At 41.9% G+C, this 17083-nt stretch overlaps 1 protein-coding gene across 1 annotated transcript; it reads right to left on the reverse strand.

The window, feature by feature from the left end:
* Positions 1-1400: 1400 nt before the first annotated feature.
* si:ch1073-13h15.3 (inactive all-trans-retinol 13,14-reductase) lies at positions 1401-14488 on the reverse strand. Its single transcript, XM_014179847.2, has 11 exons — positions 14195-14488; positions 13782-13964; positions 6344-6585; positions 5892-6087; positions 5458-5655; positions 4225-4344; positions 3887-4025; positions 3566-3675; positions 3288-3454; positions 2995-3154; positions 1401-2559 (listed from the first exon to the last, which is right to left on the reverse strand). The coding sequence occupies exons 1-11, from the start codon at positions 14349-14351 to the stop codon at positions 2393-2395; spliced, it is 1839 nt and encodes a 612-aa protein (XP_014035322.1). The 5' UTR covers positions 14352-14488; the 3' UTR covers positions 1401-2392.
* Between the last annotated feature and the right edge of the window lie 2595 nt (positions 14489-17083).

A 17083-nucleotide genomic window follows, 5' to 3' on the forward strand; every position in this document is an offset into this window, starting at 1 on the left:
AGAGGAATGAGTCAAAGGTAGACGTGGGGAGGTTAAAGTCACCCAGAACTGTGAGAGGTGAGCCATCCTCAGGAAAGGAACTTATCAAGGCGTCAAGCTCATTGATGAACTCTCCAAGGGAACCTGGAGGGCGATAAATGATAAGGATGTTAAGCTTGAAAGGGCTGGTAACTGTGACAGCATGGAATTCAAATGAGGAGATAGACAGATGGGTCAGGGGAGAAAGCGAGAATGTCCACTTGGGAGAGATGAGGATTCCAGTGCCACCACCCCGCTGGCTCGATGCTCTAGGGGTATGCGAGAACACGTGGGCAGACGAAGAGAGAGCAGTAGGAGTAGCAGTGTTATCTGTGGTAATCCATGTTTCCGTCAGCGCCAGGAAGTCTAGGGACTGGAGGGTAGCATAGGCTGAGATGAACTCAGCCTTGTTGGCTGCAGACCGGCAGTTCCAGAGGCTGCCGGAGACCTGGAACTCCACGTGGGTCGTGCGCGCTGGGACCACCAGGTTAGAGTGGCAACGGCCACGCGGTGTGAAGCGTTTGTATGGCCTGTGCAGAGAGGAGAGAACAGGGATAGACAGACACATAGTTGACAAGCTACAGAAGTGTTGTTTCTTGTATTATTGTCGCCTGTGTCTTTAGAGAACTGTTTCACTTTGATATCCTTTTTCTTCTGTCCTGATTTTCTCTTTCTTTTCTTCTGTTAACTAGATATTCTTTGTTGTTCTTCGTTAGCTAGCTAGCTTCTTCCAAAAGAGTCCCTAGCAACTGCTTAGCAACTGGTAAACAATTCAGCTTGCTAAGATAACTACAATTTTATGAAAAATAGTTATTTTCAAAAGCCTATCTTCTTTGTTTGTTGCTTGTTTTTTCTCCTATTCAGTCTTGCAGTTTTCTTTTGCTTTTTTCCGATGTACTTCACTCTAAAAACCATGTAAATTTCAATATTTGTAGGAGCTCATTTTTCAGCTGCTGCTGCTCAAATTGGAGTTCCGGAACTCCGATCGTTTTTTATCGATCTGATATTTAGTTTTCTAGACCTACTACTTGGTACCGCTGTTTTGTTCAGTTCTCATTCATTCGTTCGCATTCGCAGTTGTGTCGGTATTCTAAGCCAAACTGCTGTTCAGTGTTTTTGCATGCATGCATGAATAACTAAGCTACTACTTTCAGCATTTAGTTAGCATTATTTTGTTAAGACAGAGGTGTGTAAGACTGCATTCACATAGGCTGTTTGTAATAGGTGAATTACCCTGTCTATCTTGTAGCCTATATTCATTACCAAAACGGCCTTGCTTTAGTGTGTTAGGGCGCTGTCCATTGTGCTGATACAGCACAGCTGAGATAGGCTACAGATTTCGCGCCAACCTGTCACTTCAATAGCACTCTGAACTCAGAGTGTCGGTTTTGAACTGTTTATTGTGGTATAACCTGATATAAGCAGAATTCAATATAATTCCAATGCAAGAACCCAAAAATTGTGCCCGATAACCGATTTCAACTGTCCCCTTAGTCACTTTATGCTGGCACCTGGTCTGACCATGTTACATGTTTACAATAATACAATATTAAATGATTCACATTAAAACATTAAAAACTTTGACACAGTGTAAGTGGTGCATACATATTCAAGGATTACTTTCCATTGGCAGATTCTGTATTTACAAATCAATCTGTAATTGTAAAATGACATACAATATGTATATATCCCTGGGAAACTCTGTCAAATGTTTTAACCATTTTACCCCTCTTAGAACATTCATACTAATGTTCTAGGAATGAAGAGGTAACCAGAAATGGTTTGTTGGGATTCCATCTCCTCAGCTTGTTATGATGTCATAGTATCAGAATGAAACCTGCAGTTCAGACTTAGTCCTGCGGAGGAAGTAGAGAGCAGCCTTACTGTTAACCTAGCAAGCGTAAAAGAACCTCTTGAGCAGTCCCTACCAGTGGAGGCTGCTGAGGGGAGGACGGCTCACAATAATGGCTGGAACGGAGCGCATGTGATGGCATCAAACACATGGAATCCATGTGTTTGTTGTGTTTGATACCATTCCACCTATTGCACTCCAGCCATTACCACGAGCCCGTCCTCCCCAATTAAGGTGCCACCAACCTCCTGTGGTCCCTACATGTGGTTTTCAGAGGAAACGGAAGCTATGTTGAAGATGCTGTATCCCTGAAAACCGGATGTTAACGGTTTCTTCTTTTTCGACCCTGCATAGCCTACCTTACTGTAGAAGTAGTGTGTAGGGTGAAGCTGGCCCTAGACGCTGATCTTGAGTCAGTTTTAAATTGTCCCAACTAATGATTTAGGTTAGGATTGGGGGGAGGGGAAAGTTCAATTATAGGGGAGACTTCGCTCCGGAGCGTAGAAATGGAGTGCAGTCTCCTCACTCGAGCTTCTTAACCAGCCTGGCCATCTTTCTGGCTTTCTGCTTCTTCAGCTTCTTCTTGAGGAAGAGGAGGTCGATGTAGACGATGTGGTCCAGGACCGTGGAGGCACACAGGAGACCCCCGTGCAACGCTCCTGCTATCCCACAGCTGAACACATCCTGCCCTGGAAAAGGTACATCCACACAAACTATACAAGATAAGGGAAAAATTGGCTGAAGACATGCAAGCTCCCTCACATACAGTACATTAACATAATTTAGCAGACACTCTTATCCAGAGCAACTTACAGGCGCAATTGTGGTTAAGTGCCTTGCTCAATGGCACATCAACATATTTTTTCCACCTAGTCAGCTTGGGGATTCAAACCAGCAACCTTTCAGTTACTGGCCCAATGCACTAAACCAGTAGGCTATCTTCCACCCAGTACATTTAAAAAAAAAAATCAAACAAGAGTTTGTAACTGTAAATATTCTTCACAAAATTTGACTATATAGCTCATACAAAATAGACTTTTGCGGCTAATGCACATTTTGTCTCACTTTATAAATGATTTAATCTTGACGGAGAAGCATTAGAGGAGAAGTTCCAGGAGTGTTACCTGAGATAAAGAGGTTTTTGACAGGGGTGGAGCAGCGGTTCCTGGCCACAGCCTCAGCATGGAAGCGGTCCAGGTTGTGCTCAGCAGAGTACATGGCCCCGCGCTGGGCTCCCAGGTAGTGCATGTTAGTCAGGGGGGTCGCAACATCCTGGAACACCAACTGGAAACAAACAGAGCATAGAGACGTTATCAATTAACATGGATTAACCTCTAAAAAGCCCCAAACACAGACAGACACAGAGAGAGAGACAATATACACTACCATATGTTAATTGAAAAACCTTTCTTCATACCTTTTCCCTCAGCTTGGGGAATAGGGTGCATGCCCAGTCAAAGAGATTGTTTGCGAATTTCATTTTGTAGTTGGTGTAGTCATCTCCCCTTTTCCTTACTGAGGTATCTGCCCATTCCTCAAACCACTCGTATTTCACCATGGTCAATATCGTCATGCAGGATTTCCCTGGAAATGTAACATGGTATACATCCGACACATCTGCAGCGTATTTGTGGCACAAAGAAGTACACACTCTTCGCTACATTATCTTCGATGTTCATTGGTACATTATCCTACCTGGGTGTCTCGTCTTGGCTGTAGGATCTTTGGCAGAGGGGAAGGTGATGAACATCATAGGGATGTTATCAGGTGCATCCTCTTTACTCATGGCAAAGAACCCTTCCATTCTACACAAAACAACAAGGCTGTAAACATCTGAAGAATGCTGGAGTGATGATGCATCAATGAAACTAATCTCCATATACGACTGTAGGCTATGTGGTGATGCCATAGTAACTGCTGTTACTCATTGTTTATGTAGCAGCGCCACCTTGTGAGTACAGAGGGCAAAATCATCTCATTTCAATTTTGAAAGAGGATTCGGTGCCTGGTACTTACGAGCCATCCATATCATTATTTTTGAAGAGCCAGAAGTTGGTGGAGACAATACCCAGCTCCTCTTGGGTTCCATCAAAGCCAGAGAAGACCAATAATGATCCTCTGCCATGTTTCATCATGTCCAAACGTTCCTGGATGTCTGTTAGCAAAAAAAAGTGTTTTACCATCAACCCATAGCAAGACTTTACAGTAGTAAGATAGAACATCATAAGGCAACTCATATCGACTGATCAATCAATCAATCAATCAATCAATCAATCAATCAATCAATCAATCAATCAATCAATCAATCAACTGATTGAAATCCTATATACTGTTAGTTTGTCAGTGTAACTCACCTGGCTTGGTCTGGGTCTCAGGGGGCAGTAATTTCTGGAAGGTGGTGAACACACCACAGTTGGAGATGATCACAGGAGCATGTACCTCCACCTCCTGCTGTATCGTTCTCACCTTTACACCTGGCAATGGAAACAAACAGGAGAAGACTCAGAAAGACATGGTATGCCTTTGAAATATCAACATGATCTCCTCATGGAAATATATTTTGTGATTAGAAATAGGACAAGCTTCTTTAAGTCTTCGTAATTCTTGCATGCGGAAATAAGCGATGGGACACTTACTCTCTCAGCACAACAAGGGGAGACTGTGTGGAATGTGCATGTCATTTGTCTTTGGGCTGTTATTATAGAGTTTTCACATCTGTCCTATGTTTTAGGGACTGAATCAATACAATAGGACTCTGTTTGTCCATTGTGAAACGGATATGGACCATATCGTGATTGTCAGCCGAGTGGATCAACGGTCTAAGGCACTGCATCTCAGTGCTTGAGGTGTTAGTACAGACACAGCCTGGAATCGAACCAGGGTATCACAACCGGCTGTGATTGGGTGTCCCATAGGGCGGTGCACAATTGGCCCAACGTCATCCGGGTTTGGCCGCTGTAGGCCGTCATTGTAAATAATAATTTTTTCTTAACTGAATTGCCTAGTTAAATAAAGGAAAAATAAATAAAAAATTACTTTAATTTTTTTAGGGGAGCCCAATTGAGACCAGAGTATCATTCACAATGGTGCCCTAAGTACAAAGATATTTACAATCAAGAAAGTGAACATTCCAAATAAAACAAGAATAAAAAACCTACAAGGTAGAATTACAATACTACAATTTCAACAAATAAACCATTACAATCAATCAAAACATCTGCAATCCTCAATTAATTCATTTAACACCAGAGTCCTAAACTTCCCTAGTGGCACCAGGGAATCAAGATGCAAGGAATTTTGCAGGTGGGGGGCACTAAAACTAAAGGAGAATTTACCTAAATTGGTCAAGACCAGAGGGACCTCAAGAGTTAACCAACCCTGCAAGTGGGTTTGGTAGCTCATTCTTTTATACTTCAGCAATGAAGTTAAGTCAGTTGGAAACTTGTGTAGTAGAGCTTTGTAAACTGAAAGGAAGTAATGAAGTGATCTACAGGACTTCAATGAGGACCATCCAACCTTTTGATGCAGTGGTGAGTATTAAAACTTGTCCATTGTGAAACGGATATGGACGATATCTGTATTCTCACCATATGCTGCCCCGTCATTGTTGACCAGGATCTGAGTGACAGGTGCTCTGACCAGGACGTTGCCTCCAGACTTCTGGATGACAGGGATGATGTGGTAGGAGATCTCACTGGCTCCTCCTTTAGGGTAGTACGCTCCTCTCTTGTAGTGGTGCAACAGAAGAGCATTGATCATAACACTGGAATCCTTGGGGGGGACACCTGGGGGGGGGGACAGAAAATAAACTATTAGCTACCTCAGTTCTATTTCATGAATTATGACAGATATTCCCTGGTTGCCATAGTACAGTTGTGGCTCATTTTGTCTTGGGCTATTTCCAGGCATAGAATATCATTCTGAATATATAGAATAATACTGAAATAGTAGAATGGAATGGAATAGTATAGTTTAGTATAGAATACAATACAATAGAATCTAGAACGTTAAGACCAAGTACCGTAGAAGAGGTAACTGAAGATGACGTGAAGGTCCTTGTTGGTGGTCAAGGTGCTCACCAGGTCTGTAGCTCCAGTACCAGAGAGGGTAAAGATGGAGGAGCAGAGGTTTGTGATGCCGGACTTCAGCAAAAACAGAGCCAGCCACTGGGGGATCAGCTTCAGAGAGGCCAGATAGTGAGTCTTCTTGGCTGACACCTGGCATGATATTAAAGGACATTTGAGGTAAAAAGTTATTATACTGTAGTGAAGAGAGGGTAGTCCCAACCAGGGCTTGAACCTAAGACCTTAGGACTGTCAACCAAACGCCTCAGCTGTTACACCAAGAGATCCAAATCTCTTGATGAGGTCGCTAGGTGATGGGTTGAGGTGACTACCATACTGTTGATACTCATTTGATCACTTCAGTGTTCTCATTACCAACAAAACCCCTGAACTGAAAAAAAGAAAGTACCTTCATGATATTGAAAAAAGTTTCAATGGCAGTGACGTCGTCTGGAAACTGATTTTTCAGGTGAGCCTCCATCTCTGTCTTGCCAGAGAAGATGGTGTACTCGCGTTTGTCCTCTCCCTCACCGATCTGGATGGTGTCAAAGTGCTGGTCCAGCTCCACAAACTCCAACTGGCCCTCGGTGATCTGGTCGAAGACAATACGCAGCAGACTGTTCTCATGGAGCTGGCCGATGAAGTGGAGACCTGGATGGGACAATGGGGATAAATCATGCTCCAATAAGATGTTACATCAGGTCACAAAGCCATTGACTGGGTCGCCACTATCTGGGCAAGTGGCAAAAACAAACCCGCCTATTTCTACAATTAATCTTCTTAAAGATTTTAAACCTAAACCTTACCTTAATCACATTGCTAAGCAAACATGAGCCTAATCCTAACCTTAAATTAAGACCAATGTACATTTTCATGATATAGCCAATTTTTACTTTGCCACTTGCCCATCTAGCTTTTAGAGAAAGAAGCAGGCCCTTATTCTCAACACAGCTTCTTGTTTGTGAATGAATTACATTTAGATGGCATTTGTGCTCATTTCAAATGTGTTCACTCCAAAGCAATGCATGATACATTGAATACTTGGAATATGTCATAGTAAACATTCTATGACATGTAGTCTATTGAATATCAGTGTGAGAATGCCAAAACAATGACCGAAGCCCAGCTTGGTTAATCCCTACCATTGTGTCGCTGAGTTGTCATAATGATTCAGCAAATGTACATTATCCCATGAGCGTTGGTAGACAAAATGTAAGTAATGTAAGTAAACTACACTGCGTGCACAATTATTAGGCAAATTGTATTCCTCAGGATTCATTTTATTGTTGAACAAACACAATGCTCTCAGTCAATCCAAAATGTTATTGAACCTCAAACCTGAATGTTTAACATAGGAAAAGTGAGTTTTGTCTTTCTCAGGGAAATATAAGTGTGCACAATTATTAGGCAACTATTAGTGTGCAGAATTATTAGGCAACTAAATTACAAAAATAATTTCTCTCAACTCACTTGTTTATTCTCAATTTTTAGAGTAAGTGTAACAGATAAGTAACACAAAATGACAATTATATAACATTTTTGGCCTTTCAAAAATATTCAGTGACCAATATAGTCACCCTTATTTTCAATAACTGCCATGAGCCTTCCATCCATGGAGTCTGTCAGTTTCTTGATCTGTTCACGATCAATTTTCGCTGAAGCAGCAACCACAGCCTCCCAAATGCTGTTCAAAAAGGTGTATTGTCTTCCATCACTGTAAATTTCACGTTTGAGAAGGGCCCACAAGTTCTCAATAGGATTTAAGTCAGGTGAGGAAGGGGGCCAGGTCATTATTCAGGCATCTTTGAGGCCCTTGCTGGCTAGCCAAGCAGTGGAGTACTTGGATGCATGTGATGGAGCATTGTCCTGCATAAAGATCATGGCCTTCTAGAATGCTGAGGACTTATTCCTGTACCACTGTTTGACGAAAGAATCTTCCAGAAACTGGCAGTAGGTTTGGGAGTTGAATTTCAGTCCATCTTCAACCCGAAAAGGTCCAACTACCTCATCCCTAATGATAGCAGCCCATACCAGTACCCCTCCTTCACCTTGCTGGCACCCGACTCAAAGTGGTGCCCTGTGTCCATTACTGATCCAGCCACGGGCCCATCCATTTGGTCCATCAAGAGTCACTTTCATTTCATCTGTCCATAAAACCTTTGAAAAATCTGTCTTCAGGTATTTCTTTGCCCAATCTTGACGCTTCAACTTGTGAATATTATTCAGTGGTGGTCTTGTTTCAGTCTTCTTGACCTTGGCCATGTCTCTGAGCACTTGACACCTTGTACTTCTGAACACTCCAGGTAGGTTTCAGTTCTGGAATACTGTGGCACTGGAGGATAATGGGTTCCTGGTAGTTTGACGCTTAATTCTTCTCAAGTCTTTTGCAGTTAATTTGCGCCTTTTCTTCCCCATGCGTTTTTTGCGCCCCAGTTGACTATTCGCAACAAAATGTTTGAATGTCCGGTGGTCACACCTCAATAGTTTAGCTATTTAAAGAGCGTCGCATCCGTCTGAAAGGCATTTTACATTTTTGGCTTTTCAGTGTCAGTTAAATTTATTTTTTGGCCCATTTTACCTGAGGTAATGAGGATGCCTAATAATTATGCACACCTTGATATAAGGTGTTATTCACTTTCGCCACACCCTCCCTCATTACACAAATACATATCACCTGAAAAATGATTAAATCCAATAAGCATTCAAGGTTATATGGTTTGGAGTTCAAAAATGTGAATAGAAACAATAAGATCAGAATACTCACTTGCCTAATAATTGTGCACGCAGTGTAATCTAACTGCACTGAATGCCTCTGCTGATCCTACAGCTATTGTATGCAGTAATCATGTGCCTATGAACAAGACTTATACTGTTAGCACTGAGGCAGTGTGACCTAGTAGGAAGTCCACTGTGTGCAGCTCACCCTGCACTAACATAAATAACATGAGCATGTCTACTCCTGCTAAGCTTCCCAGTAAAGCAATGAAAACAATCAAGCATCCTAAAAAAGTGCTAAAAATAGCCCACGTTAACATATGTAGCTTAAGAAACAAGGTTCATGAAATCAATAATTTGCTAGTAACAGATAACATTCGTATTCTGACAATCTCTGAAACTCACTTAGATAATACATTTGAAGATACAGTGGTAGCAATACATGGTTATAACATTTACAGAAAATACAGAAATGCCAATGGTGGAGGTGTTGCTGTTTATATTTATAACCACATTCCTGTAAAGCTTAGAGTGGATCTCATGTTAAATACTGTTGAAGTAAAAGCTCACCTAAAGCCCATTGTTGTGGGAAGCTGCTATAGACCACCACGTGCTAACAGTCAGTATCTGGATAACATCTGTGAAATGCTTGATAATGTATGTGATATCAACAGAGAGGTATATTTTCTGGGTGATTTAAATATTGACTGGCTTTCATCAAGCTGCCCACTCAAGAAAAAGCTTCAAACTGTAACCAGTGCCTGAAACTTGGTTCAGGTTATCAGTCAACCTACCAGGGTAGTTACAAATAGGATCATAATGAAATCAACAACATATATTGATCACATATTTATTAATGTAGCAGAAATTTGCTTTATAGCAGTATCCAAATCCATCAGATGTAGTGATCACAATATAGTAGCCATATTTAGGAAAGGCTAGGCCTTATATAGTGCATAAGAGGTCAAACATACGTTTTGTAGGGATTCCTATCTTGTTGATGTTAAGGATACTTGTTGGTCTGTGGTTTGTAATGATGACAACCAGAAACTGCCCTTGGCACGTTCATGAAATTACTTATTTCAGTTACTAATAAGCTTGTACCCATTAAGAAAATTACTGTAAAACTGTTAAATCCCAGTGGATTGATGAGGAATTGAACCATTTTATGGTTGAGCGGGAATGGCAAATAAGTCTGGCTGCACAACCGATTAGCAAATGTACTGTGATTTGAGAAATCATGTGACTAAACTGAATAAAAAGAAGAAGAAACTATACTATGAAACAAAGATAAATTACATAAAAAATTATAGGAAAAAGCTTTGGAGCACCTTAAATGAAGTTTTGGGCAAAAAAGCAAACTCAAACTCATTGAGTCAGATGGCTCATTCATCACAAAACCCACTGATATTGCCAATTACTTTAACCATTTCTTTAATTGGCAAGATTAGTAAACTTAGGCATGACATGCTAACAACAAATGCTGACACTACACAATCAAGTATAACTGATAACATTATGAAAGACAAGCATTGTAATTCCATAAAGTGAGTGTGGAAGAGGCGAAAAAAGTATTGTTATCTATCAACAATGACAAGCCACCGGGGTCTGACAACTTGGATGGAAGATTACTGAGGACAATATTGCCATATCTTCAATCTAAGCCTACTAGAAAGTCTGTGCCCTCAGGCCTGGAGGGAAGCAAAAGTAATTATGCAACCCAAGAGTAGTAAAGCCGCCTTTACTGGCTCAAATAGCTGAACAATCAGCCTGTTACCAATCCTTAGTAAAGTTTTGAGAAAAAATTGTGTTTGACCAGATACAGCGTTATTTTACTGTAATCAAATTGACAACAGACTTTCAGCACGCTTATAGGGAAAGACATTCAACAAGCACGGCACTTACACAATGACTGATGATTGGCTGAGAGAAATAGATGATACAATTATTGTGGGGGCTGTCCTGTTAAGAATTCAGTGCAGCTTTTCAAATCAAATTTCAAATCAAAATCAAATTTATTTATATAGCCCTTCTTACATCAGCTGATATCTCAAAGTGCTGTACAGAAACCCAGCTTTTGACATTATCAATCATAGTCTGCTGATTGAAAAAACGTATGTGTTATGGCTTTACACCCCCTGCTATATCGTGGATAAAGAGTTACCTGTCTAACAAAACACAGAGGGTGTTCTTTAATGGAAGCCTCTCCAACATAATCTAGGTAGAATCAGAAATTCCCCAGGGTAGCTGTCTAGGTCCCTCTCTTTTTTCAGTCTTTACTAATGACATGCTTTGAGTAAAGCCAGTGTGTCTATGTATGTGGATGACTTAACACTATACTTGTCAGCTACTACAGCAAGTTAAATCACTGCAACACTTAGCAAAGAGCTGGAGTTAGTTTCAGAATGGGTGGCAAGGAATAAGTTAGTCCTAAATATTTCTAAAATGAAAAGCATTGTATTTGGGACAAATCATTCACTTAACCCCTAAACCTCAACTAAATCTTGTAATAAATAATGTGGAAATTGAGGCAAGTTGAGGTGACTAAACTGCTTGGAGTAACCCTGGATTGTAAATTGTCATGTTCAAAACATGTTGATACAATAGTAGCTAAGATGGGGAGAAGTCTGTGTTGACTTGCTGAATGCACTGAGGTGTCTGTTTAAACTACCAGCACACAGCTTGGACACGCATGCATACCACACAAGACATTCCACCAAATATCTCTTCACAATCCCCAAGTCAAGAAAAGACTATAGGAGGCGTACAGTACTACTGTACATAGAGTCATGGCTACATGGAACTCTATTCCACATCAGGTAACTGATGCAAGCAGTAGAATCAGATTTGTAAAAACTGATAAAAATACACCTTATGGAACAGCAGGGACTTGGAAGACACACACAGGCACAGACACACATACACATGATAAGACTGTACTCACACGTACACCTAGATTTTGTATTGTAGATTTATGGAAGTAAAGTAGTGGCCTGAGGGAACACACTTAATGTGTTGTGAAAAGTGTTATGAAATGCAATGTCATGTAATATTTTAAATTGTATATACAGTGCCTTCAGAAAATATTCAGACCCCTTGACTTTTTCCACATTTTGTTACATTACAACCATATTCTAAAATGGATTAAATAAATAAAATCCTCAGCAATCTACCCACAATGACAAAGCGAAAACAGGTTTTTCAAATGTATTAAAAATAAAAAACAGAAATACCTTCTTTACATAAGTATTCAGACCCTTTGCCATTGTTTTCCACCCTGTTCTCCATTGATCATCCTTGAGATGTTTCTACAACTTGATTGGAGTTGTGACGACCCTCCCACTCTGTCTGCCGAATTCTTTCTCTTTGCTCTTGTTTTCCTTGATAGGATGTCAGTGGGCGGGGCTGGGAGGGTCGTCAGCGAAATGGGACACACCAGGATAAATGCACCTCTTCCCCATTCAATGAGGAGACTCTCTCCATGCAGACACACTTACAGATTTAGGTTGTGGCATTTTTGTGGATGTTTTGTTTGTTTGCGTTGGCAGCTTTCAACACCCCTCATTATCATATGTATACACGCAACCACTCACTTACACTACTGATTACACACATCATTGTTAATTGTATTTACTTTACTTCAGTTAATAAATATATTTTGTTATTCTTTATCTCCACGTTGTCTCCCTTTTGTTACGAACTTCGAGCCAGTTCATGACAGAGTCCACCTGTGGTAAATTCAATTGATTGGACATGATTTGGAAAGGCACACACGTCTATATAAGCTCCCACAGTTGACAGTGCATGTCAGAGCAAAAACCAAGCCATGAGGTTGAAGGAATTGTCTGTAAAGCTCCGAGAGAGGAATGTTTCGAGGCACAGATCTGGGGAAGGGTATCAAAACATTTCTGCAGCATTGAAGGTCCCCAAGAACATAGTGGCCTCCCCAAGAACACATTGGCCTTCCATTCTTAAATAGAAAAAGTTTTGAACCACCACAACTCTTCCTAGAGCTGGCTGCACGGCCAAACTGAGCAATCAGGAGAGAAGGGCCTTGGTCAGGGAGGTTACCAAGAACCCAATGGTCACTCCGACAGAGCTCTAGAGTTCCTCTGTGGAGATGGGAGAACCTTTCAGAAGGACAACCATCTCTGCAGCACTCCACCAATCAGGCCTTTATGGTAGAGTGGCCAGACGGAAGCCACTCCTCAGTTAAAGGCACATGACAGCCACTTGGAGAATGCCAAAAGGCACCTAAAGACTTTCAGACCATGAGAAACAAGATCCTCTGGTCTGATGAAATCAAGATTGAACTCTTTGGCCTGAATGCCAAGTTTCACGTCTGGAGGAAACCTGGAACCATCCCTACGGGGAAGCATGGTGGTGGCAGCATCATGCTGTGGGGATGTTTTTCAGCGGCAGGGACTGGGAAACTAGTCAGGACCGAGGCAAAGATGAACGGCGCAAAGTAAATTTCATCACGAGATCCTTGATGAAAACCTGCTCCAGAGCAGGACCTCAGACTGGGGGCGAAGGTTCACCTTACAACAGGACACCCTAAGCACACAGCCAAGACAATGCAGGAGGGGCTTCAGGACAAGTCTCAGAATGTCCTTGAGTGGCCTAGTCAGAGCCCGAACTTGAACATGATCTAACATCTCTGGAAAGACCTGAAAATAGCTGTGCAGCAACGCGTCCCATCCAATCTGACAGATCTTGAGAGGATCTGCAAAGAAGAATGGGAAAAAGTCCCAAAATACAGGTGTGCCAAGCTTGTAGCATCATACCAAAGGAGACTCAAGGCTGTAATCGCTGCCAAAGGTGCTTCAACAAAGTACTGAGTAAAGGGTCTTAATACTTATGTAAATGTGATTTTTCAGGGGTTTTTTTAAATAAATTTGCTAACATTTCTAAAAACCTTTTTTTTCTTTGTCATTATGGGGTATTGTGTGTAGATTGATGAGGAAAAATATGAATTTAATACATTTTAGAATAAGGCTGTAACGTAACAAAATGTGGAAAAAGTCAAGGGGTCTATATACTTTCCGAATGCACTCTAATTGCCTTAATATTGCTGGACCCCAGGAATCCTTAATAAATACAAATACAAATGAACAAGAACTCTGTCTTACCAACATCAAATTCGAATCCTTTGTCTACGTAGGTGTGACAGCAGCCTCCTGACTGGTCATGTTGTTCCAGGACCAGGACCTTCTTCCCCACTTTGGCCAATGTGGCCGCCACCGTCAGGCCCCCAATGCCACTACCAATCACTATGGCATCCAGGTTCTGGGGCACTTTGTCAACACTGAAACCTGGACAGAAAACCAAATTCAAGATCAAAAAGTGTTTGTCATAAATTACCCATCTTCCTCTAACGGTCATAAACGTAAGGCATCTAAATTTCATTTTCATTGGGGCATTCCTTGTCTTTGTTCCTAGATGACAATACATACATGATATCTCTTCTATCGCTCAGATATTGAGTAGAATGCTCCCACAATCACAGTCATAGTCAAATAATCAACCCAGAGCTTTACCTTACCTTGTTTGATGACTTTGTCCCTCTTCCTCTGGTCAAATTCCCGGGGTCCCAGAGGCCTCACTGACTCCAGAGAGAAAGGGCTTGGCTTGCTGAAAAGATACCAGTACGTCCCTCCAGCCCATATCACCAACCAGGCTAAGAATATCAATAACCACATGATAAAGACTGCACAGAGCAATCAAGCACTGAATTCTCTGCCTGTCAATAAGGCAGGAGGAAGGAGAGTTGACAGCAGAGTCTTGACGTTTCTGAAACACATATACCATTTACAGGACCCTTTTATTGAGGGAAGTGCTAAAGGTCTGAGATGGAAAGTGATAAGCAAATGAGTTTGTGCAACATTCAATTATCTTGTTATGACTATGACTGACAATAAAGATCAAGATGTGAAAGACCCTGTGGTGGAGCAGGGCTGTACCGCCACACCATAAAGATGATTTAGCAATATGCAAGAAAGGTCTGAGAATGGAATTCTAAAAACAAGTGTATTTAATTACTTTGTAAAACAAATAAAATCACATGCAAGGCATACGTTACAAAGCATTAACAAGCATTGCAAGGCATTACTCTAGGCATGATCAGAGAGGAGAGAAGTCATAGCCTGGAAGAGTCCCTCGGGTGGAGAGAGAAAGAGAGAATCTCACCAGCGCAGGTCAGGAACAAATAGAAAGAGACAATGAATCTAAGAGCCTGTTATAACATCTGAGTTGTTTGGATTCAAAACTGAGTTTTGACCAATATCACTACTGTTGAGTTAACTTCCACTCAGATATCAGATCTACAGGGTGTTCTCACAACAGAACCTTAGCTACCCAGAGAGGTGAAACAATGTGGGTTGGAGAGCAGCATTCCTGAGACAACACAAACCATTGTCCTTCATTAGACATGCAAATGACCTTAGGTAAAAGCTTCCTGCATGCAAGCTAGAAAGGAATGCTCTATTCTTTAAGAGAAAAACCCAGAACTGAAGGTACATCACAAAATCAAAAATGAATCACAAATGAATTCAACATTTCAATTAAGATAAAATAGTAAGTGCTGGCAGATATGGTAGCTCTGCTTCTAGCTTCTAAGCAACTTTGCAATATTTAGTTTTTTTGTGTGTTCTTTTTTACATTAGTCCAGAACGGAACGTTTTTTGTTTTATTACATACAGCCGGAAATAACTTTTGGATATCAGATCGGCGGTAACTCATCAGCATTATTACCAAAAATACGACCCCAGAGCAATGGAACTTATCCCAGAGGCTGCTCCAAGATGCAGCCGATGGAGAAGAGTTATTCAGAGTGGACATCTAGTCCGACTCAGGAGGCGTGCACACCATCCACCACTTCCGAGTATATTACTCGCTAACGTTCAGTCCCTAGACAATAAAGTAGACGAGGATCTCCTTCCAGAGAGACATCAGGGACTGTAACATACTCTGTTTCACGGAATCATGGCTATCTCCGAATATACTGTCCACGTCCATACAGCCAGCTGGGTTCACAGTACATCGTGCAGACAGGAATAAAGAACTCTTCGGGAAGAAGAAAGGCGGTGGTGTATGTTTCATGATTAACTACTCATGGTGTGAATGTGATAATGTACAGGAACTCAAGTCCTTTCGTTCACCCAACCTAGAATACCTCACAATCAAATGCAGACCGTATTACCTCCCAAGAGAATTCTCTTCGGTTATAGTCACAGCCGTGTATATTCCCCCTCAAGCCGATACCACAACTGCCCTCAAGGAACTATACTGGACTTTGTACAAACTGGAAACCACATATCTTGAGGCCACATTTATTGTAGCTGGGGATTTTAACAAAGGTATTTGAGAAAAATGGTACTGAAGTTCTATCAACACATTGACTGTAATACTTGTGCTTCAAAGACTCTCAACCATTGTTACTCCCCCTACAAGGCCCTCCCCCGCCCTCTCTTCGGCAAATCAGATCACGACTCCATTCTGCTCCTCCCTTCCTATAGGCAGAAACTCAAACAGGAAGTACCCGTGCTAAGGTATATTCAACACTGGTCTGACCAATCAGAATCCATGCTTCATGATTGTTTTGATCACGCGGACTGGGATACGTTCCGGGTTGCCTCAAAGAATAACGTTGACGTATACACGGACACTGTGACTGAGTTCATCAGGAAGTGTATAGGGGATGTTGATCCCGCTGTGACTATTAAAACTTACCCAAACCAAAAACCGTGGATAAATGGCAGCATTTACGTAAAATGTAAAGCCCGAACCACCGCATCTAACCAGGGCAAGGTGTCTGGAAATATGGTTGAATACAAACAGTGTAGTTATTCCATCAGTAAGGCAATCAAACAGGCAAAACGTCAGTACAGAGACAAAGTGGAGTCGCAATTCAACAGCTTAGACACGAGACGTATGTGACAGGGTCTACAGACAATCACGGATTACAAAGGGGAAACCAGCCATGTCGCGGACACCGACGCCTTGCTTCTGGCCAAGCTAAACACCTTCTTTGCCTGCTTTGAGGATAACCCAGTGCCACCCGCTCCCAAGGACTGTGGGCTCTCGTTCTCCGTGGCCGATGTGAGTAAGACATTTAAGCGTGTTAACCCTCGCAAGGCTGCCAGCCCAGACAGCATCCCTAGCCGCGGCAACTGCACCACCCTCATCCACAGGGCTCTCCAGAGGGTGGTGCGGTCTGCCCAATGCATCACCGGGGGCACACTGCCTGCCCTCCAGGACATCTACAGCACCCGAAGTCACAGGAAGGCCAAAAAGATCATCAAGGACATCAACCACCCGAGCCACGAACTGTTCACCCCGCTATCATCCAGAAGGCGAGGTCAGTACAGGTGCATCAAAGCTGGGACTGAGAGACTGACAAACTGCTTCTATCTCAAGGCCATCAGACTGTTAA

The sequence above is a fragment of the Salmo salar genome, chromosome ssa28, assembly GCF_905237065.1.
Source record: "Salmo salar chromosome ssa28, Ssal_v3.1, whole genome shotgun sequence".
Classification (NCBI taxonomy): Eukaryota; Metazoa; Chordata; class Actinopteri; order Salmoniformes; family Salmonidae; genus Salmo; species Salmo salar.

Excerpts from the sequence above, each read along its gene's own strand:
- si:ch1073-13h15.3 (XM_014179847.2), bottom strand. The coding sequence starts at position 14,351 with ATGTGGTTATTGATATTCTTAGCCTGGTTGGTGATATGGGCTGGAGGG. Across the intron at positions 3,455-3,565 it reads AGCCAAGACGAGACACCCAG|GGAAATCCTGCATGACGATA; the intron begins GTAGGATAATGT and ends TTACATTTCCAG. Across the intron at positions 3,155-3,287 it reads TCCCCAAGCTGAGGGAAAAG|TTGGTGTTCCAGGATGTTGC; the intron begins GTATGAAGAAAG and ends GTTTGTTTCCAG.